Raw genomic sequence first — 27,836 nt, forward strand, 5'->3', positions numbered from 1 at the left:
CTTTTAGTAGAGAAATTCAATTGGCCAAAAGAACAAAAAACTTGGAAATTAGAAAATTGAAATCTCTACAATTGACTGATGAAGAATTTTTAAATAAATAAAAGACGCATATGCAATTGTTATAGAAATAGGTGCAAAAACTATAAAATGCACCAATTTCATGCTGTCAATCAGGCGGTTATGTTAAGCTTGTGCCGCAACGATAGGCGCTCCACCTGGGCTATTTTGCGTGATGATAAAAACAAAAAGAAATGGCAACAAACATCTAATATATCAGAGGACGAATGGTATAATTTCTATAAACAAAAAGTTTGCTTGCCGGAACGGTTTGTAAGTACACAAACAAACAAGCCACCCACTACATTGGGATCGTTCACATGCTCGAACTTATCAGAAATTCTAACAGCTATTAAGAAACTTAACAACTCAAAAACACCTGGACCGGATTGTATTCCGCCATGTGCGATTAAAAGACACCCCATTCTGTGGGCAAACATTATCTATGTTCAAATTCAACAGATTATTAGAAATCAAGCTACTCCTCAATCATGGTTAAAGGCTATAATTGTACCTATCCACAAAAAAGGAATTCCAACAGATCCTCTAAATTATAGACCTATTGCACTTATTGATGCGAGTGCAAAAGTGTTTGCAATACTAATCTTGCAAGAACTACACACCATTATCAGTGAAGCAAAAATATTTTTACGATTTCAAATTGGTTTTCGAGCCCATATAGGCACTGCCCTGAACGCATCACTACTAGCACACTTACTGGCACAATCTAAAATTCCTAATTCAGGGCCATTATACATGGCCTCGGTGGACTTATCGGCGGCGTTTGATTGTGTGATAAGATCGATACTTTGGGAAAAAATGGCGCTGAAGGGCATTCCAGCCTATATATTGACTTTGATCTCTGGGCTTCACCGTAATACATCATACCTGGTGAGAACCAGTACCACAGGAGCAAAAATGGGGCCGATACCAACGGAGGTCGGGGTTAAGCAGGGCTGCAACTTAGCGGCAACCCTGTTTAACTTCTACCTCTGTGACATCGATGAAATATGGATGAAGGCGATATCATATCCTGCAAGACTTGGCCACCTAAAAATACAATGGCTGGCCTTTGCTGATGATATTCTCATTTTCGATAGAACACCATATGGCCTACAATTGAAGTTAACTATATTTTAAGACTTCCTTTATAGACATAATCTGCAATGCAATGTAAATAAATCTAAAATTATGATATTCAAAAACCTGAAAAGGAAGCCAAAGACAATGAAATTGACTATTGACTCCATGACAATTCCAGTAGAGTTCTCCTTAAAATATCTGGGTTACAAAATAACTGATACCAACTCGAAATTAAGATGGAAGGAGGGTCTGAATAGTAAGATGTCCACCTTACTGACGCAAATGAAGATAATATATGTGAGTTACTGCAAGTTTTCGATGTGTCCTCTCATAGAATTTTACATGCTCAAAGTAGAACCAGCTTTATTGTATGGGCTTGATTTGTGTTTATTGGACATCTATGACATCCTATATCAAATACAGGGAAAAACATGGAAGTGTACTTTGCGACTGGCCCAATCTATACCAAATTGTGTGCTGCGGCAGGAATTGGGCCTAACAGCATTATCTGCAAGATTTCAATGGCGTCAACTGTTGAATTTATCAAGGATGATATATCTGCCAAAAAAACTCAATATATGAGGACTTTAGAGTGATGATTACAGAATCTAAACCTCCATCTGTTATGAAATTCTATCAAGAAATGGGAATTCTACTGAATGAAATGGCTTTAACACCGAGGATCTTGAATTTAGGGTGATGCATGTAAAAAAGTGCCTATTTGAATTGCATTGGACCAAAACGTTAAATATGATGAATACCAAGACTTATTATTATGAGGTAAATCGTTATTCAACTTCAAGAATCCCTCGTAAAATGTACTTAATGAAATTCCCATGTAATAAACTTAGAGAGTTATACATGAGATTTAAGCTGAATCAGTTGCACACCCTGGAAAACACCTCAAGATGGAATCAAAGAGCTGGAATCATCACACAATCCTCTTGTCGCTTTTGCAAAGTCCAGTCACAAACAGAGTCATTGAAACACTTGGTCATTTATTGTGGCCATTTTGAATCTGCACGGCAGCTCATCATAGGCTTAGGAAAAATGTGGAACACCCTAAGTGCAAGGGAATGGTGTTGGAAGAACATGATGTGGGGCAACTCTATCAAAACTATATTGTCTTTAACGAAATTCCTTATTCTGTTGGTGTATGAGTTAGAAAAAAGGATGCTGTACATATAGATCAACTATTAAACACCCGTGAATCAACGGGGAATCAAAGGTAAACAGTCATCACTCTAATAAGTGAAATGATCCTATATGATCGCAGGATCTACAAGCTCACTGAAAAATAGAGGGGTTGTCTTAGAAATGAAGTGAAAAATTATGAAGCTATTGAAACTTGTGTAAGATATATGATAAAATGTATTATGCTTTCCACTACTTCGATTAATAATGAAAAAGGAATCACTACAGATGTTATAAAAATGTGAAAAACACATACACTCATTTTCAAATGTAAATTGTTTTAAAATATGCTTTAAGAAAATGAAATTAGTAAAGAGAGTGTTTTGATGTATTAAATGTTTTATGATGTTGTAAAAGTTTGAAAATTCTTGTTTGTAGCCAGCCTAAGCTCAACCTTGGCGACATCAATGAAATAGTAAAGATAAATGGATTATTTCTGGTTTGTTGAAATTGCGAAGTTGTCAGCATGAGTTTTCCCATAAAATTGTGTGGCTACTACACAAGTTAAATACATTAAATGGTTGTTATATGGGAAAAAGTCACTCAAATGCGCCAGCTCCTTGAATAGTCAAAAAGTTAGTTTCTGTTCAGTGAGTCAAATCCAGTTTATTGGCATAGTGTTATCTTCACACACATTGTTTTCTTGCACATGGGTCAAAATTATAACTTAGATCACTTTTCTTCAATTATGAAAACCTCAACACGTGTTTCCGCATTGCCAGTTGCAATGGTTCATAAGGAGAAAAGCACATAAATGAAATTGGTCTCTGAAAAGAAAGGTAAAAAAAAGAGAGAAAAAGAAGAAATATGTATCAAATTGATGTTTCCCTGATCTGTTTCTATATAAAAAGGTGAAATTACTTTTATATTTGATGTGTTTAAATGTTTAGGATAGTAATGACTCACCCACTTGATGTGACCGGTTGCTTCTGATTTACTTATTTTAGTATCCTTAACCAGGAGTTCATATACTGGTCCCTTATAATTATACTGGTTTCAATAGTCATTTTCAAATAGCTGGGGGGAAGAGAAATGGAGGCAAAAAAAAAATATATTTTCATTTAATGCTTTGGCTTTAGGAGAAAATGAAAGTTGAGTTAACTAAGTTTTTTAAAAGGCTATTATTCAAGTAGGTAAATAAGTAATGGTCCAGTTGCATCTTACCCTGGTTTAAGCTTGCTTGTTCTTCAAAGGTTGCTAAGTATGGCTTTGGTAAGCCGTGTATACTCCTCGGGTGCTTTCGCATAGCTGCATTGACAAAATGCGCTATTTATAGCGTGCAGGCCGCCGCGATGACGCCACCATGCCGCGCCCAACGTTACTAAGCACGGCGTGATGACGTCATCACGCCGGCACACCTGCAAAGCTCCCGGCGGCCATCTTGGAGTAATAAGTCCTATAGTTAGCTATACCGGCATCATACCATCAGCTAAACTTTATATTATTGTTGTAGTTATGCTAAAAATTCAGACTATGTAATCAAGTCTATTATGTAAACTAAATGTTAAGGGTGCTTAAGTTGGCCCGGCGGCCATCTTGGAGTAATAAGTCCTATAGTAAGCTAAAGCGGCGTCATTCCATCAGATAAACTTAGTATTTTGTGATACTGATGTGGTTTTTAACTTGATAATTCAGACTGTGAAATCTGAATTACTGTTGCTGGCTGATCTATAGGGGGTCAAAGTGATTGATCCTATATCTAATGGCTGGCCTTAAAGGACAAGATATATGCCCCAGTATGTGCACAAAAAAGATGTAGAGAAAAAAAGGGGGGCAGAAATGAGGGCCAGGGAGTACCTTTGTCTACTAGTATAGAAAGAAAAAGACAGAGATAGGAGCAGAGAGATGTTAAGTAGATAATACATGTTAAATACCAATATATACAATCCTCTGAATATTATGAAACATTCAGACAGTGTTTTATAACCAATTGTACATTTCTGAATCACAGTTCAATCCAGAAGCACATACATCCAATATGCAAATCCATTTACTCTCATGTTTACGTAATGTTTCCTCCTTGTTTTTTTCCCCTTGGGTGGGAGGACATTTTCTCCAAACCAAAGATTTTAAGAAGTGAAGTGTCAAAGTCAGGATGCGCATTGATGATGTGAACAGACAGGGGTGATCTAAGGTCCTAGTGTTTTATGGCTCTGATATGTTAAAAAACTCTCACCTTTAATTTTCGTATAGTACTCCCAATGTAAATGTTTTTGCAAATGCATTCAATACCATAAATCACAAAGGTTGAGTTACAATTAATCAATTGGTTGATTTGCTTTAATTTACCATTCGGTAAGTGAATTTCTTTCTTTCCTTGGTGCAAAAGTGGACATAACTTACAGTGTCCACATTTGTGTGTACCCCTGATGTCGGTCTGAAACAATGCTTTTTTGATCGTCGGAATCGGGCTTAGAAAACTTCGGCTAATTAGGTTCCTGATTGTTGTCGCCCCTCGAAAAAACAAATATTAGGCAAATTGTCTAAATGCTTTTGCAGGCTTGAATCGGTGAGTAAGATATTCCAATATTCAGATAGAATGTGTTTTATTCGTTTCGCTTCAGTACTGTTATTCGTGATAAACTGAATCTTATGTTCCAGTGATCCATTCTTAGGTTTGTCAATTAACAGAGTTTCTCTAGGGATTTCTCTGGCTTTGTTGATAGCAGTTTTGATGTTGTTAGATCCATATCCCTCTCACTGTGCTTAGAGAGGCATCAGCTTCACCTCACTGATGATCCCCAACAAGGGTGAAACACGTGTATGGGGTTGCTGGTGGTACTCTCGTTCAGATTGGAATTGCCATTGTATTTCGGTGCTGGACTGCCCCTGGGCAGGACAAAGACTGATATGCAAATGGATATTTCCCATCTGTGAAAGGCACAGTGAGTAAAAGCAGTGGCTGCGAACTCTCAAGTGGTTAATAACCACTGAACAGGTTATCATGTCTGTTCTTGCGAGAGAGGGGCGCCCGCTACCTTTGTAAAACTATTTGTTAAGGAACCTGGGATTGGTAACCCTAGGTCTCCTGGGGGCAACCAGACGTGGTCTCCCTCTCACTGTGCTTAGAGAGGCATCAGCTTCACCTCACTGATGATCCCCAACAAGGGTGAAACACGTGTATGGGGTTGCTGGTGGTACTCTCGTTCAGATTGGAATTGCCATTGTATTTCGGTGCTGGACTGCCCCTGGGCAGGACAAAGACTGATATGCAAATGGATATTTCCCATCTGTGAAAGGCACAGTGAATAAAAGCAGTGGCTGCGAACTCTCAAGTGGTTAATAACCACTGAACAGGTTATCATGTCTGTTCTTGCGAGAGAGGGGCGCCCGCTACCTTTGTAAAACTATTTGTTAAGGAACCTGGGATTGGTAACCCTAGGTCTCCTGGGGGCAACCAGACGTGGTCTCCCTCTCACTGTGCTTAGAGGGCATCAGCTTCACCTCACTGATGATCCCCAACAAGGGTGAAACACGTGTATGGGGTTGCTGGTGGTACTCTCGTTCAGATTGGAATTGCCATTGTATTTCGGTGCTGGACTGCCCCTGGGCAGGACAAAGACTGATATGCAAATGGATATTTCCCATCTGTGAAAGGCACAGTGAGTAAAAGCAGTGGCTGCGAACTCTCAAGTGGTTAATAACCACTGAACAGGTTATCATGTCTGTTCTTGCGAGAGAGGGGCGCCCGCTACCTTTGTAAAACTATCTGTTTGAATTTTGTGACTGTTTTTTTCAAATTTTCTTGAAAGGTGAGTTGAGTGATACAATTTCTTTTAATCCTTAGGATCTCCCCATACGGAATGTTGTAGATCGTGTGCTTTGGATGGTGGGATGTAGCAAAAAGGAGACTGTTTCCAGCTGATGGTTTTGTGGATAGTTTGAATTGGATCTGGTCATTCTCCACAAACAATTGCAAATCTAAAAACTCAATGTTCGTTGGGCTGGCTGTTTTTGTAAATGATAAATTGAAAGTATTGTTGTTTAAGTACATAACATAAGTTTCAAGTTGCTTGAGGTCTCCTTCCCAAATAATAAAAATGTCATCAATGAAACGACCCCAGAAACGTATGTTGTTGGAGAAACTGGGGTGTTTCCAGGCATGTGTAACTCAAAAAATCCCATGAGTAGGTTGGCATAGGGAGGGGCAAATTTAGACCCCATAGCAGTTCCCTGCAGTTGTTTATATAAAACATTGTCAAAAATGAAGATATTATGATGAAGACAAAAATCTAACATTTCAATGATCATTAAGTTTTGCTGTAGGAAGGAGACTGATCTTGTTTTCAAGAAATACATTGTGCTTTCCAGACCTTTGTTGTGCTTAATGCTAGTATATAGTTCAACTGCATCTAGTGTTACAAATAGGTAATTGTTGTCCCACGGTATTTGATTCAATTGCTGAATTATATGTTTAGAATCTTCAACAAAGGATGAAGATTTGCTGTCAGTGATTGAAGATGGGTATCTATGTGTTGTGAAATATTTTCAGTTATTGAGCCAATCCCATTTATTATTGGATGCAATGATGGAAAGTCTTTGAATGCCTTGTGCACTTTAGGCAAGAAATACATTGTTCCAAGTATTGTATTTTTACAGAGAAGACATTGGTATTCTTTTTCGGTTAGAAGATTTTGATCAAACCAATTTTTGATTTTGTCATTCCACTCAAGTTCTAATTCAGGTAGAGGGTTTTGGACTAATACTTCATAGCATTCTTTCATGTTGAGATGCTTCAATCCTTCCCTGATGTAGTCCATTCTGTTAAATAGAACAATTTTACCACCTTTGTCTGCAGCCTTCGTTATTACAGATGTATCCTTAGCTAGATTTCTTAAGGCAAGTCTTTCTTCCTTGGTTAAATTGTTGTTTGATCTGGTATATTTATTGTTGAGATAATCCTTCGGTAGTTTGTTGCTCACTGTTTTTTGAAAAACGTCAATCACGTTATCTGAGGAGAGAATTGGAATAAAGGTTGATTTCGGTTTGAGTTTAGTTTCTTCTGAAAGGTCTGTGAATATTCCTAGTTCTTCCAGAAAGATGTCTTTCGTGTAAGAATGCTCTTCCTTCATGTTTAGCAAATCTAAAGTGTCATCCACCATTTTTTCAGTGAGTCTAGAAGGGGATGCTATCACTTCTTGTTTTTTTCTAAATGTAATTTCCCCAAAGTATTTTTTGAGTTTCAGTTTTCTACAAAATCGAAAAAGATCAAGTTGAGTCTGGAAATAGTCTCCTTGATATGTTGGACAAAAAGACAGTCCTTTACTGAGGGCTGTTGTTAATGCCGGTGTGACATTATGATCTAAGAGGTTAACAATTAAATTAATCTTCTCTTCCCTTGCTTCTGTGCTCTTGTTTCTACTCCTTGGTTTTTTAGAGCGCATTTTGCTTCCTCCTCTCTTACCTCTAAGGCGTTTGGCTGTGAGGTACTTGTAGGTGGATTTGGATTGGGTGATGCTCCCCGATAGGTGGGATTGTTGGTCCTCGAGCTTTTTCTGTGTCTTAAAACCTCTTCCAAAAAAGAACATTTTTTTTATTTTAAATTTGGATTAATATCTGAGGTTGGTGGAATGCTCGAGGCTGGAGCTGTCATTGCTGGTTCTATTTCCAATATCTCTTTATCGCTTGCAGTTTCAATATCAGAGGATGATGGAGTAGACAAATTGCTTTTTGTAGCCGAATCTTAACTTTTACTCCCTTTGGGTCTAAATTGTTGTTTTGGATTGATGTCGTATTTTCTGTGAAAGGTAAAGATTCTGTTGTTAATGTAGTCATCCTCATCGCTAATAAAAGTTCTTTGCTTTTTGATTTTCAAGTCTTTTTCATAGTTGGCTAGGAGGTCATCCATTATCTGGTAATTTTTAAAAGTAATCTCTGGGCATTCCAATGCTTTAATTGCCTCTTTTGTGTCATCTATGTCTTTCATAATTTTTTCATGTGTCTGAGCCGCTTGATTGATTAATCTTATCATCATCTCTTTAGATGTATTGTTCAATAAATTCACCCAATCTTCAAATGCTAGTATTTCTTCTTCTTCAAATGGTGGAAAGATGCAAATGCGTAATCCTATCGGGATGCGATTAACTTCCAAATACATCTTGAGCGTTTTAATTTCCCACCATTTGTTTAATTCCTGTTTACTTAGATTCTCAAGCTGTTCAAAAAGATATCTCAAGGAGTAGTTATTTCTTTGTGATGAGTTGGATGTGTTTGTTCGCCGGTGTCTCAAGAATAGTTCCTCTGCTTGTGCATCTCTTATATTGAAAGCTTCTTCCATATTTTTGGTATACTGTTATTGGTGTCAGCCTGGGGGGCTTTTGAAGAAATAATTCGAAAATTCTTGTTTGTAGCCAGCCTAAGCTCAACCTTGGCGACATCAATTAAATAGTAAAGATAAATGGATTATTTCTGGTTTGTTGAAATTGCGAAGTTGTCAGCATGAGTTTTCCCATAAAATTGTGTGGCTACTACACAAGTTAAATACATTAAATGGTTGGTATATGGGAAAAAGTCACTCAAATGCGCCTGCTCCTTGAATAGTCAAAAAGTTAGTTTCTGTTCAGTGAGTCAAATCCAGTTTATTGGCATAGTGTTATCTTCACACACATTGTTTTCTTGCACATGGGTCAAAATTATAACTTAGATCACTTTTCTTCAATTATGAAAACCTCAACATGTGTTTCCCCATTGCCAGTTGCAATGGTTCATCAGGAGAAAAGCACATAAATTAAATTGGTCTCTGAAAAGAAAGCTAAAAAAAAGAGAGAAAAAGAAGAAAATATGTATCAAATTGATGTTTCCCTGATCTGTTTCTATATAAAAACGTGAAATTACTTTTATATTTGATGTGTTTAAATGTTTAGGATAGCAATGACTCACCCACTTGATGTGACCGGTTGCTTGTGATTTACTTATTTTAGTGTCCTTAAACAGGATTTCATATACTGGTCCCTTATAATTAATCAGGTTTCAATAGTCATTTTCAAATAGCTGGGGGGTAGAGAAATGGAGGCAAAAAAAAAAGAAATAATATTTTCATTTAATACTTTAGAAGAAAATGAACGTTGAGTTATCTAAGTTTTTTAAAAGGCTATTATTCAAGTAGGTAAATAAGTAATGGTCCAGTTGCATCTTACCCTGGTTTAAGCTTGCTCGTTCTTCAAAGGTTGCTAAGTATGGCCTTGGTAAACCGTGTATACTCCTCGGGTGCTTTCGCATAGCTGCATTGTCAAAATGCGCTATTTATAGAGTGTAGGCCGGCGCGATGATGCCACCACGCCGCGCCCAACCTTACTAAGCACGGCGTGATGACGTCATCAAGCCGGCACACCTGCAACGCTCCCGGCGGCCATCTTGGAGTAATAATAATACCATCAGCTAAACTTTATATTTTTGTTGTAGTTATGCCAGGCCAACTTCAGCACCCTTAACATTTAGTTTACATAATAGACTTGATTACATAGTCTGAATTTTTAGCATAACTACAACAATAATATAAAGTTTAGCTGATGGTATGATGCCGCAAGAAAACAATGTGTGTGAAGATAACACTATGCCAATAAACTGGATTTGACTCACTGAACAGAAACTAACTTTTTATCTATTCAAGGAGCTGGCGCATTTGAGTGACTTTTTCCCATATACCAACCATTTAATGTGTTTAACTTGTGTAGTAGCCACACAATTTTATGGGAAAACTCATGCTGACAACTTCGCAATTTCAACTAACCAGAAATAATCCATTTATCTTTACTATTTAATTGATGTCGCCAAGGTTGAGCATAGGCTGGCTACAAACAAGAATTTTCTAATTATTTCTTCATAAGCCCCCCAGGCTGACACCAATAACAGTATACCAAAAAATATGGAAGAAGCTTTCAATATAAGAGATGCACAAGCAGAGGAACTATTCTTGAGACACCGGCGAACAAACACATCCAACTCATCACAAAGAAATAACTACTCCTTGAGATATCTTTTTGAACAGCTTGAGAATCTAAGTAAACAGGAATTAAACAAATGGTGGAAAATTAAAATGCTCAAGATGTATTTGGAAGTTAATCGCATCCCGAGAGGATTACGCATTTGCATCTTTCCACCATTTGAAGAAGAAGAAATACTAGCATTTGAAGATTGGGTGAATTTATTGAACAATACATCTAAAGAAATGATGATAAGATTAATCAATCAAGCGGCTCAGACACATGAAACAATTATGAAAGACATAGATGATACAAAAGAGGCAATTAAAGCATTGGAATGCCCAGAGATTACTTTTAAAAATTACCAGATAATGGATGACTTCCTAGCCAACTATGAGAAAGACTTGAAAATCAAAAAGCAAAGAACTTTTATTAGGGATGAGGGTGACTACATTAACAACAGAATCGTTACCTTTCACAGAAAATACGACATCAATCCAAAACAACAATTTAGACCCAAAGGGAGTAAAAGTCAAGATTCGGCTACAAAAAGCAATTTGTCTACTCCATCATCCTCTGATATTGAAACTGCAAGCGATAAAGAGATATTGGAAATAGAACCAGCAATGACAGCTCCAGCCTCGAGCATTCCACCAACCTCAGATATTAATCCAAATTTAAAATAAAAAAAATGTTCTTTTTTGGAAGAGGTTTTAAGACACAGAAAAGGCTCGAGGACCAACAATCCCACATATCGGGGAGCATCACCCAATCCAAATCCACCTCCAAGTACCTCACAGCCAAACGCCTTAGAGGTAAGAGAGGAGGAAGCAAAAAGCGCTCTAAAAAACCAAGGAGTAGAAACAAGAGCACAGAAGCAAGGGAAGAGAAGATTAATTTAATTGTTAACCTCTCAGATCATAATGTCACACCAGCATTAACAACAGCCCTCAGTAAAGGACTGTCTTTTTGTCCAACATATCAAGGAGACTATTTCCAGACTCAACTTGATCTTTTTCGATTTTGTAGAAAACTGAAACTCAAAAAATACTTTGGGGAAATTACATTTAGGAAAAAACAAGAAGTGATACCATCCCCTTCTATACTCACTGAAAAAATGGTGGATGACACTTTAGATTTGCTAAACATTAAGGAAGAGCATTCTTACACGAAAGACATCTTTCTGGAAGAACTAGGAATATTCACAGACCTTTCAGAAGAAACTAAACTCAAACCGAAATCAACCTTTATTCCAATTCTCTCCTCAGATAACGTGATTGACGTTTTTCAAAAAACAGTGAGCAATAAACTACCGAAGGATTATCTCAACAATAAATATACCAGATCAAACAACAATTTAACCAAGGAAGAAAGACTTGCCTTAAGAAATCTAGCTAAGGATACATCTGTAATAACGAAGGCTGCAGTCAAAGGTGGTAAAATTGTTCTATTTAACAGAATGGACTACATCAGGGAAGGATTGAAGCATCTCAACATGAAAGAATGCTATGAAGTATTAGTCCATAAACCTCTACCTGAATTAGAACTTGAGTGGAATGACAAAATCAAAAATTGGTTTGATCAAAATCTTCTAACTGAAAAAGAATACCAATGTCTTCTCTGCAAAAATACAATACTTGGAACAATGTATTTCTTGCCTAAAGTGCACAAGGCATTCAAAGACTTTCCATCATTGCGTCCAATAATAAATGGGATTGGCTCAATAACTGAAAATATTTCACAATACATAGATACCCATCTTCAACCACTGACAGCAAATCTTTCATCCTTTGTTAAAGATTGTAAATATATAATTCAGCAATTGAATCAAATACCGTGGGACAACAATTACCTATTTGTAACACTAGATGTAGTTCAACTATATACTAGCATTAAGCACAACAAAGGTCTGGAAAGCACGATGTATTTCCTGAAAACAAGATCAGTCTCCTTCCTACAGCAAAACTTAATGATCATTGAAATGTTAGATTTTTGTCTTCATCATAATATCTTCATTTTTGACAATGTTTTATATAAACAACTGCAGGGAACTGCTATGGGGTCTAAATTTGCCCCTCCCTATGCCAACCTACTCATGGGATTTTTTGAGTTACACATGCCTGGAAACACCCCAGTTTCTCCAACAACATACGTTTCTGGGGTCGTTTCATTGATGACATTTTAATTATTTGGGAAGGAGACCTCAAGCAACTTGAAACTTATGTTATGTACTTAAACAACAATACTTTCAATTTATCATTTACAAAAACAGCCAGCCCAACGAACATTGAGTTTTTAGATTTGCAATTGTTTGTGGAGAATGACCAAATCCAATTCAAACTATCCACAAAACCATCAGCTGGAAACAGTCTCCTTTTTGCTACATCCCACCATCCAAAGCACATGATCTACAACATTCCTTATGGGGAGATCCTAAGGATTAAAAGAAATTGCATCACTCAACTCAATGCACATGCACATTAGGGTGTTTGAATATATTTTGCCCCAGAGGGCCTGTGTGGCGCTGCCCGTAATGACGGGCTTACGCGGCGGCGTGACGTTGCCGAGTTTATAAATAAAGGGGCGTTCCCGGCCGCGAGCAGAGCGACCGGGAAGCCCGAACCGAAAGGCTGTGTGTGTGTGTCCTTTCAGGTGGGGGGGGCTTACGGGAACGCAGTGGGGGGCTCAGGACCGCCCCCCAACAGTGGCGACGAGCGAGTGCGGAGGCCCGGGCCCGGCGGTGCAGGCTTCCGAAATTTTTCTGCATAAACGGAGCGCCTGGATGCTCCATCTTACGCCGTGGCTGCGGCTCGTACACGCGGCCGGCGGCCATTTTGTCTGACAGGCCGCAGATGTTCTCCGAGCTCCGGTTTGGAGGGGGAAGTGAATCCGGGCCAAATTTTTGGCAATTCTGCTTGCAGGCAGCATGATCTGCACACCCATGTTTGGATTGTGAGTTTTTATGTAGTTTTGGTGCAACTACGTCGTGTGAAAGCCAGGAGAAGGGTTAATATGGCTGGACCTGCTTAGCCTACTCCATGCTTATGGCTTAATTTTTGGGACACCTATACATTGGTGGATGCCAGCGGATGGAGACAGCAGTTTTTCTTCGTCCCCTTCATCATCAGTCACTGTGGTATCTTCTTCTTCCTCTTCATCATCGGAGAAGGTTGTGATTGAGAGATATTCACACCTGCATGCTGTGTTCCTGGTCCTTGGAGCTGGTGCCCGTCCCAGGTGAGCTGTCAGGCTCGTAGTGTGTACCTGGTATCGGAGTTGACTGTTATGTGCACTCACACTGTGGTTGGTGAAGGGTGGCTGAGTTGCGGCCTCCAGGACAACTGGTGGGGGTGCCTGTGCGCTCAGACCTATGTTTGACTCTGAAGATTCGGATGACGGGGCAGGGGCTGCACCGATTCCTCAACAGCCTGGGCAGCCTCCAATAATTTCAATGCAACAGCCGGTACCGGCTCCATAGCTGCCCCTGCAAGGACCTCCCACAGTGCTGCCAGCTGCCCAACCTGGAATCCCCATCATGGCTCAGGCGAGAGCACCTACTGCCCACGCTGCTCTGCAGCCCATTCCGGAATTTGATGCATCGGGGCCACCTTCGAGCATGGGCCCCCGGTGGAGGAGATGGATGAGTCGCCTTGATATGTATTTCAGGGCCTCTCAGGTGACGGACGATGACAGCAGAGTGGCCACCATGCTGTATTCCGCAGGGCCTGCGGTCCAGGAAATATTTGAATCCCTCACACCTGCTAATGCCTCCTATGATGCGGCCAAGGCGGCACTCCTTGCACATGTCCTCCCCCTTGCTAATGTGGACTATGAGAGATTTGTTATGCTGTCGGCCAAACAGAAGGATGATGAGACACTGGACACCTTCTATGGTCGTTTGCGCCGCCTCTCCCTAGGATGTGCGTGGACGGACGCGGAAGACATGATGCGCACGATGTTAATCCAGGCATGCTCCTCCGGCAAACTCAGGAGGCAGGTCCTGAGAGAGCCAGGCATCACTCTGCCCCGCATACTGGAGCTCGGCCGTTGCCATGAGGTGGCAGAGGCTCGGGCCAATAAGATGGAGGCAGGATCCCGGTCAGTGAGATCGGAGGAGGTGTGTGTTGTGTGGCGAGGTGGCAGAGGCATGAGACGTCCTGGTGGAGGACCCCGTGACAGGGCAGGCAGAGCCGCAGAGTCGTGCCAGAAATGCGGGTACGACCTTCCTCACCCGACAGAATGTCCGGCGGTGGGAAAGGCCTGTGGCAGATGTGGACTGGCCGATCATTTTTCAAGGGTATGCCGTGCAGCCCTGCCGGTGATGGTGCCGAGAGGCCAGCCATGGACGTGGATTCCACGCCAGAACCCGCCGCCGAATGTGGCCCAGGTGGATTAGGGCGAAGTGGACCCCCAGGTGGAGGGTGCCGAGGAGGAGGACGAGGAGAACATCTTTTTCATCTCGAGCGTGGAAATTCTGAAAAGGAAGAGCCGGAGACAGCCCAGATGTGTGGTGGAGGTCAACCACTCCCCAGTCCTGGTGCTCGTGGATACGGGAGCCTCCGTCAATGTAATGGCCAGAGGACATTATGACACGCTTGAACCCCTCCCAGGTCTGGACACACCGAAGGCTCGCATATTTGCGTTTGGAGGGCTGGAACCGATACCACTGGATGGTGCCTTTGTAGCCTGTGTTGAACATGACGGCTCACAGATCAAGGCTCGCTTCTATGTGACTCCGGTGAGTGACAACACCCTGCTCAGCTGTGCCGCTGCCGAGGCCCTGGGGATTGTCAGTTTCCCCTATTCAGTCTATATGGAAGACATCAATGATCTCCTAGACAAGTACGCAGCACTCTTCAGTGGGATCGGGAAGATGACCGGCGAACCAGTTCGGCTTCACATCCATGAGTCGGTCCAACCTATTTCCCTGAAACATCGTAGGGTATCGTTTCATCTGAGAGAGCAAGTGGACAAGGAGCTGGACAGTTTGGTAAACCTGGAGATCATCGAAAAGGTGGAGGGCCCGACCCCCTGGGTGTCTCCGTGGTGGCCAGAAAACCTAAGCAACCTGATTCGGTCCGCATCTGTGTCGACATGAGGCTCCCTAACAAGGCAATAAAGAGGGAGCGGCATCTCACACCCACGATCGACGACATAATTGCGGAAGTACGAGGGGCTCGGTTCTTTTCGAAACTGGATCTCCGAGCAGGTTACCACCAGGTCGTTCTCCACCCTGAGTCCAGGTACATAACAACGTTTACCACCCACCGGGGGTTGTACCGTTACAAGAGGTTGAGTTTTGGAGTGTCATCTGCCGCCGAGGTGTTCCAGAACATCATCAGGGGTGCCCTGGCAGATCTCGAGGGCGTCCTCAACATCAGCGATGACATTCTGGTGTTCGCGAAGACAGAGGTAGCCCATATGAGGAGGCTTGGTAAGACCCTGGAACGGCTCCAATCACTGGGCCTTACCCTTCATAAGGAAAAATGTGAGTTCATGCGCACCTCCATTGAATTCTTCGGTTTTGTGTTCAAGGAGGGAGGGGTATCGCCCGATCCAAGAAAGGTGCAGGACATCAAATCGGCACAACCTCCCGAGTCGGTGTCTGATGTGAGGAGTTTTCTGGGGATGGTGACCTACTGTGGACGTTTCATCCAAAACCTCGCCTCGAGGTCGGAACCACTCCGGGCCCTGACGAAGAAGGAGTCAACGTGGCACTGGGGCCTACTTGAGCAGGCCGCTTTTGAGGACATCAAAGCTGCCCTCACGACGGAAGACACCATGGCATTCTTCGACCCAGCCCTGGAGTCAGAGATCGTTGTTGATGCCAGTCCTTTTGGCCTGGGGGCCGTGCTAACTCAGGTGGATCGCAACGGGGGAGTTCGGCCCGTGGCATATGCCAGCAAGGCACTCTCAGAGACTGAGCAGAGGTACTCCCAGATCGAGCGGGAGACCCTTGCGGTGCTGTGGGGCTGCAGACATTTTCGACTCTATGTCTTGGGTTGTCCGGTGACGGTGGTAACCGATCACAAACCGTTGCTTCCAATACTGGTTGGGTCTTCGTCAAAGCCACCGGCAAGGATTGAGAGGTGGATGCTCGCCCTCCTTGAGTATTCTGTTACCCTGGTGTACCGGCCTGGGGCCAACAATGCGGCGGACTACCTGTCCCGCCACCCGGGGGTGTGCGGGGGAGAGGGGCATGATATCTGTGAAGAAGAGGCTGACAGCCATGTACGGATGGTGGTGGAGGCGGCTACACCAAACGCGATGCCGCTGGCGGAGCTGGAGGCCGCGGCAGCCCAAGACGAATGTTTTCAAGTACTAAGGCACTCGATGCAACACGGCTCCTGGAAGTCCGTCCTCGAGGCTGTGGCCGGGCGGACACATGAGGCCAAAACAACACTTGAACAGCTGTGGAAAGTGAAGGACGAGTTGTCGTTTTTGGAGTCGGGCCTGCTGCTCCGGAGTGACCGGATTGTCATCCCCCTGTCAAAGGTGAAGGAGGTCATCACTTTGGCACACCATGGACATCAAGGCGCAGCCAAGACCAAGGCGCGACTCCGGTTGAAGGTCTGGTTTCCTGAACTAGAGAAGAGGGTTGATGACTTTGTAGCGGCATGCGTGTGGTGTCAGGCAGCCTCTCCTCTGCAACGGGAGCCGGCAATAGAGGTGATGCCCGGAGGCACCCGACCTTGGGAGGTCGTCCACGCGGACTTTGGATCGACGTCGGTGGGCACCCACTTTCTGGCAATTGTCGATGAGTACTCTAGATATCCAGAGGTGGAGTTCGTCGAATCCGTGGCGTTTGAGCATGTGGTGGTGGCGGTGGAGAAGATCTTTGCAGCCCACGGGTTTCCCCACACCCTGTGCTCAGACAATGGGGCTCCTTTCCAAAGTGAGCGGTTCTCCGAGCTCATGGAGAGCTGCGGGGTGCAGCACAGGAAGGTGTCACCGCTGTGGCCCCGAGCCAATGGCGATGCGAGAGACTCATGCGGACTCTTAATAAGACATTCCGGATCGCCCAGGGACAGGGTCAGCCCCTACAATGGGCCCTGTACCAATTCCTGCGGGTGTATCGAACCACCCCGCATGCCTCAACTGGAGTGGCTCCTGCAGAAGCGCTGTTCAAGAGATGCCCCTGGGGTCTGCTACCCGAGGTTGTGGAGAAAGAACCGGGAGTGATTGATAACCAGCGGGTTGCAATGGAAAGGCAAGTGAGAATTGACCAAGAAAACCTGCGAAGGGGTCTCCGGCCTCAATGGCTTGAGCCGGGAGACGAAGTTCTAGTCCGCAACCGACACCCCCATGGGAAACTCTCACTCCCCTATAAACCGGAGCCTTTGGATGTTGTGGCTGTCAAGGGATCCATGGTGACGGCCTCAGATGGGCAATCTGCCGTCACCCGGAATGTGAGCTTTTTCAAGAAACTGGGTGATCCCCGGACTGAGACTCCGCCTGAACCTGACCCATCAGAGGACCCCGATGCTGGAGATTCCCGGGATGAGGTCCCAGCCTCCCCAATCCGGGGAGCCGTGGCTGAGGGACACCACGGGCCGGAAGTAGGCAGGAGGTACCCCCAGAGGGCTGGGCGAGGGAAACCTGCTTACCTCAGCGAGTATGTTCTTGGACACTTAGCCAGTAAACTGTGATGAAGGGACCCGGGTGGTTGACAATAAAGGGGTGTTGGGTGTGCAGTGGTGGTTTATAGTGTAGCTGTGTGTTAAAAGTTATTATCGTTAAAAGTGCCGCTGTTGTGGTTCCTCCCGAAAAAGGAGGAGTGTGGCGCTGCCCGTAATGACGGGCTTACGCGGCGGCGTGACGTTGCACGCCGCCGCCGAGTTTATAAATAAAGGGGCGTTCCCGGCCGCGAGCAGAGCGACCGGGAAGCCCGAACCGAAAGGCTGTGTGTGTGTGTCCTTTCAGGTGGGGGGGGGGCTTACGGGAACGCAGTGGGGGGCTCAGGACCGCCCCCCAACAGCCTGGACAGAGCTCTAACAGATGAGTGTCCTGCATGTATACTGGTCCTACAGTTGTTATTTGTTGTGCTTTGTGTGTATTAAAATGCCATCTGCCACTAAAATTACCAATAAAGGGCATGGGAGGGGGCGAATGACACCATATGGAACCGCGTGCATTGCAGGCCCCTTCTGATGCGCTACCACGTCTGAAGTGTCCTGCAAAACCACTTTATAAAGTTTGCGTATGACGGGTAAGTTGATAGGTATGTTATTCATAAATGCCACCACCTCCTCATTTAAGTGGGAGACTCGCGATTTTTTTAAACAAAAATGTTTCTATTTTTAACTTTCTCCCTTCTAAACTAATTCTAACTCCAATGCAATCCAGTGGGAAAGCTCCATTTTGCATTATTCCTAGTCCTGCATTTCTTCATTATAAAGCTGGGACTACTAATCCCCGAGTTTAAAGTTAAAACCAGAAATGAAGTATTGTTTCCTGAGTGGAATAACGTTGGCATGTTTGTAGAAAAGGAGTAGTGTGTATGTCAGCGAGATAAGGTGTTCAAATTTGCTCAAGCACTGCAAAAAACGTGCAGTTCTTATTGCCCACGTGAACTTCCAGAACATAATTGGAAGCGATGGCAATCGAAGATAGACTAGAATGTCAGATACTGCAGGAGTTTACAGTTCTGCCGTGTCGAATGACATTTCAGGATGGTAGGTCTTGCTGCAGGATGCATAGTTAAATCCTTCGAGTACAAACCGTTATTCTACAATGTATGTTCAGTTCGCACCATGCATTAACACAATAATACGTAACTTAGAGCAACACATAAATAAAGGTGACCAACAATATTTCCAAATGTAAATACGCAGCGTCGATTGAATTTTGAATATATTATAATATGCTTTTCTAAGCGTTTCAGAAATATTGTGTTTTTTTAATTTTCTACTATGGCCTTTAATTAACTGTGTGAAAATATTTTTGTTTCAAGATGGCCGCCGTGTTGTAGTCTAGCGAGGGGGCAGTGTCTTACAGTTCACGCAGTCACGTTGGTCCTTTCCCCAGCGCGGGATCCGAATTCCGATGCTACCCTGTTGCCTGGCTCTGTCAGAAGAATACTGGGTAAGAGTTGTGTGTGGGACAGGGCATCTACTAACCCGTCTTTTGATTTGATCCTCACCTACACGTCTTGTTTTCATTATCAGACGGCCCAACCATACTGCTTTCAATCTGTACGCGTGTAGGTATGGACTATCAATCTTTGCTGCTTCCAAAGTGTGATATCCTCCTACTATATCTGGACCTTCTGAATATTCACTAAACGTTAACCATTCATAATTCCCGCTGCTGGTCAGAGTGGCTCTCGCTTCCATTGAAAAGGGGACAGATCTTTTTGTATGCATCTATTACGTTTGATATACCGTCCCTTTTATTATGGTGTAGTTTTCAATATCCATATAAATGCCTGTAAATAATTTTCTTATTACAGCCTAGTTGTGACATCACTACTGCTTAATGTCTGGTGTTTGAGCCAGCACGCTGCACAGTTAGTTCCTGCTGTCAATGCAGCCAGCACTTGTTTAAAGCCTTGAAAGCTTTTGAAATTCCTTTCTTGTAAAATAGCGTTCTGTAACACTTTACCGGCATTAACTGATAATCAGATGTTTATGGTAACATGTTTTTTTTTTTTTGTGCACTGCTGGATATTAACGGGAAAGCAAGAACTTAGTGTTATTAAGTACAAAACAAAAACGTTTTTACATGCATTTTTAAAAAAGAAGACGGATTTATCTATTTTTCTGCAACACATTAGAATCTACATATTAGTTTTGTATCTCAAACTGATTTTTATATTTTAATATAGGTATCAGCATCTGGAAGATCTCTTAAATTACATTAAGCAAGAGGCAATTTATTAAATGGGGTGCCAGTTATGTAATGGTAGCTGGTATTTGTATAGTGCCTGCTGTCATTGGTATGGTCTCCAAGCGCTGAGGATGAACGCCCTTTTTTTTTTTTGTTGCATTTTTAAAGCGCTCACACAGCCCGTGGGCATCGAGGCGCTGTTACAGGAATTGTTTGTTATAGTTGCATAATTGTTTGTCTTAGTTGCGTATTTATAACTCGCTTAAATACCCAGAGGTTTCTAAGCGCAGACCCGGGATCGAACCTGTGTTGCTGCGTGTCGGCTTGCTTCCAAGGCGAGCACGTTGCCGTTGAGCTATCGAAGCTGATAGTCTGTGTTGGTAGTAATGAGAGGAGTGGTAAAAATGCATGTGTGCATTTATAGCCAGATAGAAGGTAGGTAGAGAATGTCTAGGTCTCGAACAGCAACTTGTATTACAACTGTGTGATTAACGGGTGCTTTATCAAAGAGTCAAGCTATGTGAAGAGCTGGACCGAATTTTTCATGGGTGTATTCTATGGGTCGTAGTGCTTGAGGGTCGAGGGTGATATATGTTTAGGGTAAGGTATAGAGTATAGACAAATTGTGTGTATCTCAAAGGTGTACTGCCATTTTTTATGGGACTCTGGTGTATTCTGTGGGACGCAGTGCATGAGGGTCCTGTGAAGAAGGACTGATCTATATTAGTTTTAGTCATGTGCATATCGTATAGGCGTGGGATGGAGTGCTGTGATAAACTTTACTGACTCCTCTTGTGTGCCCGAATTCTCTGCGAGGAAGGTTGGGCGGCAGTTAGCGCTCTAGTTGGGCTTGAGATCCGTACGAAATGTGCAAGGGTGCAGAGCGGAACAGCCGGGTTTTTGAGTGCCTTCTTGTCGGCAAGGTGGTCCTCTAGCGGATGGTTAATGGGAGGGAGTTCCAGATGGTGGGTGCGTGGACTGAGAAGGGGGAACCCCTCTATGCGGGTTGATTATAATTTTTTTTTTTGCACTGGAATGATGAGAAGTGCTGAGCCTGATCTGAATTTTCTGTTAGGCCTGTAGTGTGTGAATTTATGCTGCAGGTATTCCAGTCCTTGTTGTAAAAGGCTCGATGGGTGTTGCACATCGCCTTGAAGGGGGATTACTGTCCAATCAGAAGCCAGTGAAGGGCGTGGAAGGCAAGGGAGATGGGTTCTCTAGGGTTAGGAGGAGCCTTGCAGCAGTGTTTTGTACTAATTGGAGTTTTCCTAGCTGCAATGTGAGGTGTATTGATATTTAATTTCTATTGCGCTCGTACACAAGTGTTTCAGAGCGTGACAAGGCAAGGGAGGGGAACAGGGGAGAACAAACAGCGATCTTACTAGGCCCAGTGACATTGAGAATGCGCAAGTACATGGGAGAGGGGGAGGGGAAAAGTGCATGGAAGGGGGGAGAAGTGGAAAGTGCGAAGCAAAGGAGAAACAGATAAATAACAATTAATAAATAATAAAGGCAACAAACAGTGGTAGTGCAGCCAGCAATTTGCAAGTGCTAGGTTTAAGGCACTAGACAGGGTGGGTCTGATAAGTGCAGGAAGAAAAAGGGGGGAGCTGTATGGGTACAGATACAGACCCCAGTGCAAGGGGTGGCCCGGAGGCAGTGCGGGAGGGTGGCAGGGTGAGCAGGTACCTGGGCCCGGAGGACAGAGGGTGGCCAGGTGATAGGTGCCAAGAGAGAACCGATCAGCAAGGGAGATGGGGAGCGAAGGCAGCAGAAAAGAGGAAGGTCTTGAGGTGCTTCCGGAACCGGAGTTGGTTCTCCTCAAGTTTTGGAGTGGCATGGAGGCTGTTCCAGAGGGACGGCCCAGTATTATAAGGAATAAAATATCCCCTACTTGAACATTGCAAGTCTCTTCGGAGTACCATGGACATAAAAATGTACTTCTGCCTTCTTCATTTTGTCACAGAACTCTTCGTTGACTTGCAATATCTTTTTTACTTAAGTAGGGAATATTGTATCTCATATATTACAGGCCTTTGATTTTTTTTTTTTTTTTCCGGCTTTGCTTGTGAATCATTTCCCTTTATTTCATTCTATCATTTCCTTTGCACAGCCCACCTGCTGACCCTTTTTCTATACTAGTTCACTATAGATTCCTCCGTGAATACTGATCCCCGTTTGTATGGGTTGATTCGTTGCTAGGCGTCATCTTGGGTTGCCAGATTTTATCCGGGGTTACAAGAGTTGACCTCACAGCCCACGGTCTAAGCCTCATTAATAATGTGATTCTGCTTTCTCAATGCAAAATAAATATTTCCGTATACCACCCTGCATGTTTTCCACTTGCTCTTCAGTAATGAAATCCATTGCATAAAGTCATTGCAATATAAGAAAAAGCTGGTTTTGTTTGTATTTAAAGTACTTACAAGTAATAAGTAGACACAGCAAAATGGATAGCAATATTGAAAACAAGTATTCACTTATATTACTCGTTTATATGTTTATTGCCTAAACCACAACCATTTTTTTGCTTTCACAAATGTATGCATTGCTGCTGCATAAGTGTTTCAATCGTTTTGCTCAGAGTTGAAAGAGATATTAAGGACCTAATTCACAGATCATTATCCTATGGGATTACCCCATTATAAAATGTTTCTGTGAATCAAGCCCATAGTTCCAACAGCCTCTCTTCAGCCACTAACAACTGTGATCTATTTTCCCCAATATTTAATTTACTGAAATTACACAACATTAGGCAACATGAACTGACCCACCCACACATTTAGAAACCATACATATTTTTTGCTATGATAAATGGGTTGTAACAAAGACCATTTATTTGACAATCCACAAGCTATAGCTGTTAGCTATGTCAATGGTACACTATTGTTTGGTGAGCTACGAGTGTGGCTCGTTTTTAATGGTGTGCTCTGCAAACTAAATCCCTTCTAGGGACTCCCAATTTTTTCAGCTCAGGCAGAGATTAAATGTTTGCCCAGAATCGCATACATCGGTTAAGCAGTGAACCCTGGATTTGAGTCCTCATGTCTTCCCATGACTAGTTGGTACCTCTTTGTGTTCATCTTTGCGTTTCCAGGGCTGAATATTGCGCATTATAGCGATGACATAAAGTATAATAAACCTGGTAAAATATACATTTTTATAGAATCACGTTGAAGAAAAATAATGAATGTAAGTTTAGAAAAAGACTTCAAAGTTACTCTGATTGCTTGCTGATAACCTTTATTACACCTTTTACTGATTACTTGCTTGTAATCATCTTTACACCTTCTTAGTACTACTTTATCTTGTCATAGTCCATAAACACGAAGGCTGTCTGCCTTCCGCCAGTCTTTCCTCTATTTCTAGTTTCCCCCCTACTCTTTACGCTCTGAAACACTTGTGTACGAGCGCGATACATATAAAATATAAATATTCCTTTGACCGTTGCTACCCCTGACGGATAAAATGGTCAGCCTATCCATAATCCTCCTTTTCTAATACAGAAGGAGTCGGGTAATGAAGATCACTGGTAAGTTATCAGAGCATTACCCCCACATCCACTCTTCCTCATCCCAGTCCATACACATGAAGTTTATCAAATATTGATTGACCCTGTGAATCATACAAGGACAGACCCCTGTGCACTGCACCATATTTACCTTGAATGCAGAAGAGGTGTTGTGGACGAGTAGCCCGGTGGGCTGAGGAGCAGAGACATAAAGGGCCTGGTCCCAAAGGCAAAAGCAGTGTTTATGCTTAAACTCATTCTGGGAAGCCTGCGGCAGCCTTGCAGAGTCTAACGAGCAGCACTCTTAGCCCTCCTCGCCAGGAAGTGGACATACGTCATGAGATCCACCCAGACTTGCATGAAGTGTTCAGAACCTGCTGTGGAGTAAGCCAGGGCTTTGGCATTCCGTCCCCAGAGAAGGAAGAGAACCAGCTGGCCAGTGCCTCTATGACGACCTTTGTAGGCCACCCCTCTGGTGTTGTCTGTTGATATTCAAGTCACCCTGTATATGCTCTGGTCTGGAGGATCATAAGGGTCATCTTAAGGCTTGAAAATACTTTCAGTTGGTAGACCTTAGGAATTTCTGTCAAGACCACCATCCCTTCATAGTCGTGCTTGCCAAGAACATTTTCTCTGTCCTTAGGCGGCGCAACTGCAAAAAGCTGGGCAGGCGGGGATGAGAAGAACACCTTTAGAAGTTACCATGAATGTAGCTGGAGCCTGGCTTTGGTTCCCAGATCAGTGTAGGCGTTCCAAAATGGGGTGATGTCTCATGTCCCGGTGTACATGCTCCCAACAGGAGACCAAAAACGTTTGTTGCCTTCAGACCTTATTTATTCAACCCTCTCTGTGTGCATCTCCTTTGTGAGACAGATGTTTGACATTCGTGCAGATGGCTGTTTCTTGCCTCTGGAAGGATCATTAGTCTGAGGTTGGTCTTTACACATGTGCCAAAAGCTGAAGATTGTGGGTATGTTGGAAGCAACCACTAGAAACTTGGCCGGGAAAAAAGTCACTCCTAATTCCCCAACTACTGTTGTATGCATCAATTTAATGCTAAGAACTGTTTTAAATGTTCTGCTCTAAACAAAGAGAAATCCTGTTTCTGCCTTCTTATACTTGAAATTCAAGGCCAAAAATCAAACTGCAATAGAGCATTCCTGACAGCTACCAGCTTCTTAGACTCCAAGAAACGCCCTACTAAGCTCCCAGCAACTACAACTGGAGCACACAAGCGATAACCTCCAACGTCCTTGTTGGTGGCATGGGGGCTGAACCAAAGCAATACCGTACAAAGCAAGTCAAAGATTTTGGGCTTGGTCAAGCACCCTCTGCCCAAGACCAGTTTGCACTTTCTGACCCAGGGAGAGATAGGGTATCCGATGAAGACCCCATAGTTGCAGACTCTATGCCTTCGGATGATGGTGTGCAAAAGCCATTCTGCAGGCAGATTCCTAATCATGCATAGAGTTTTATCAACCACCAAAAGTTGTCATTTCTTTACATTTTTGTACGGAGAGAACCATGACTCACAAGTTGCAGTACCATGAGTGAGGTAAGAGACAATTTAGCCTGTGGTGTAAAACCACATGCATCATCACTATTCCATTTGAAGACCAAGTGCAAAATGGGATCTCGCCGCTGACCATTGATATTTGGCTCTTAGCGAGCAAGACATGAAGAATGGTATGCTGTACACTTGGGTACAGGCGCGTTATTAATTACTTACCATATCATATATGTATGTACAGCATTGAGGTGGCAAGTGACTTTATGGCTGGTTAGTAGCTTCCAACTTGAATTTATGCCCCCTGGTTGAAGAAACACCAATATATTAATCCATTTACAAATGAGGCATTTAATGTAGAGAAACAAAATAACTAGGTGGTTGTACCTTGGCAGCCATTGAGTGGTTTGCCAGGAACCAAAGGGTCGAGCGGAAACCCAAGCGTAAAGCCAAACGTTTCTGGCTGCATGGCTTGCAATTTGTTATGCTTTAGGCTACATATCTTCTAGTTTTACACCATTTTGCAATATCTTCTTCATAGTTGTTATTCAACACCTAAACTAGTAGATTCCAACTAACTTCTACATTTTCCAGAGGTTCCCACTTCTTCCTAACACATTGTCAAGGCACAACCGTTGATCCATTACAGAAAAGGGGCTACATGTCCCAAAATGTCAGGCTCCGGGTGAGTGAGGTAAGGAGTAGGACGTGATCTAGAGCTTTAAAATTGTCCCTTTTGAGCCTGGAAGAAACATTGGGCCTCGTTCCAAGTCGGGCGGTCTGGTAAAAAAGTGCCTATGGGACTCCATGAATGTGGATGAACACTCTCACACCTGACCGAGTGCCGGTAAAGGTAAGTGCCAAATGCAATTAGCCTGGCAGCCCTACCACCAGGATACCGGCAGGGTCAGAATGAGGCCCATTCTCCTGTGTCTTCTGCCCTAACGGTCCCAAATATTAGTCTGAAGAAAGGGTTAAACCACTAAAAGTGCTGCTTCTTGCACACCTTTTTCAAATATATGCTGAAACAACGCATATCCCTTGTAAAGGCTGAAATGATCTGCAGTTGGTGCAAGTTGCTCTAGATCACATGACCTAAACCCCTCCCACCTGTCAATCTTTTGGTTCATTCTTCTTTTTCTGCCCATTTTCGCTACTTAAGCAGCCCTCTGTTCTCCTTTCTTTTGTAGTTGTTGAGCTGGTGGAAGTGGATCTAGGTCACATGACCCAAGTCCCACCCACTTATCCTCTTCAAATCCTGCTGCATCATCTACAAGGCTATGTTCCCCTGAAGTCCCCAAGCTACCTCACTGAGAAACTCTGCATGCCTGGATGCTTAAGATCCACTGACTTGCAGTGCAGGAAGGAAAGAAACTGAAGACAGGCCTTCGCTGTCTACTCCCTGTGGCGAACCAGAAGGATTCGGACTCGAGGACTTCATTTCAATAAGGATTATTTAAATTAAATGGATACATGCTTATCTGTCCCTATCCTAAGAGGGATTTCCTTGCCTTTGAATTAAACTATAGATGCTTGTTGTATGTCAAAACAAAACGACTCCTCAGTCCAAAAACCTATTCACTATCTGGCCCTACCACCTTAGGAAAACAAAAACATACAAATAAGCCAGACCAATAGCATCTTAGCTCAGGCTTCGTCAGGCAAACTTTACATGGGGCTCTCTGTGGGTATTGGTTAGAGTTCAATGTTCTTCACAGTTCATCCTAATTAAGGTTTTCAGGTCTCTCTTTAGGCTCCTCAAGAAAAGTTGTAAATCTTTATACAAATCTTTGTGTGGAAGGATGACTTCCTTTGTCCTTCTCCACAAAATTGGTTGTTTCCTTTCCACTAGTTTTATGTCTTGGACTGACTGAACCCTGCAGGTTCCCGTCTTCTCACAATTTTAAATATGTCACTTAATTTTCTAGGGCGTGCCATAGCACGCCAGCTCTCTGGCTTGTTTAACTTTTGTGGCTGTATCTTTTTGGCCTATGCCAATCTTCTTCATTCAGAATTCTGTGGCTGTTAACCCTCTTTGTCAATTTCTCTCTTCTCACTTTGTTCTGCTCGCCTCCTAGCCTAGCCAACCTGGTACCTTTACTGTCTTCTGGTGTGCTCCATGGGAGTGGCACCTTAGCAGGGACGTGGCCGTTCGCCCCTCTCTTCGACATCACCGTCTCGTAAGGATTTGCTTCTGTATCCTGCCTGACGTGACACACTCAGCAGTTCCTGCCCTGAGAGCAGAGGATTTGTTCCTCTGTTGCCTGCTGGTATCGACGTCTGTTCTCGGGCCCCAGGCGGCCCCAGGCCGATCACAGCTGCAGCGTGGTCACACCACCAAGTAAGACTGTCTTTCTTCCGTCCCCGCAGTATCGCCCTTTCTTATGCCGGCATCCCGACGTGGTTCTCATCTCTTGGTTCCTCCACGCCACCACTAGCTCCACATTGTAGCGTGGCTCCAACCCTCAAGTCCGTTCTTGCGTCAGAGGCACTCCCCTCTGCCTAGAATTCTTCTCTCTGCATTCAAGGGTCCTCATCTCTTTATTTTCGTTGACTTAAAAGGGATGTGTTCTTCTCCATCAGCTGCTGAATTCGTGAAGATTTCAGCTACCATGAGCCAACATTAGGGAAGTAATGTTTGTGTGTTTTGAATGTGGATTAACTGAAACATCATCAGTCGTTTCTACTCCCATATATGCAGACAGGTTATACTTTATAGGGAAGTTCCGGATAA

General features: G+C 43.2%; 1 protein-coding gene across 2 annotated transcripts in view; it reads left to right on the forward strand.

The window, feature by feature from the left end:
• Window positions 1-27,836, forward strand: part of AAAS (aladin WD repeat nucleoporin) — a 730,668-nt gene that overhangs the window by 5,324 nt on the left and 697,508 nt on the right. Inside the window, exon 2 of one of the 2 annotated variants that reach the window (XM_069653320.1) lies at window positions 19,210-19,340. In XM_069653320.1, coding sequence (XP_069509421.1) covers window positions 19,302-19,340 — 39 coding nt within the window. In that variant the 5' untranslated portion in view covers window positions 19,210-19,301. Of the gene's footprint in view, window positions 1-19,209; window positions 19,463-27,836 lie in introns of those variants that run through there. The other variant, XM_069653321.1, reaches the window with a different exon arrangement.

This window comes from Ambystoma mexicanum, chromosome 3q, assembly GCF_040938575.1.
Source record: "Ambystoma mexicanum isolate Mex_15411 chromosome 3q, UKY_AmexF1_1, whole genome shotgun sequence".
Taxonomy (NCBI): domain Eukaryota; kingdom Metazoa; phylum Chordata; class Amphibia; order Caudata; family Ambystomatidae; genus Ambystoma; species Ambystoma mexicanum.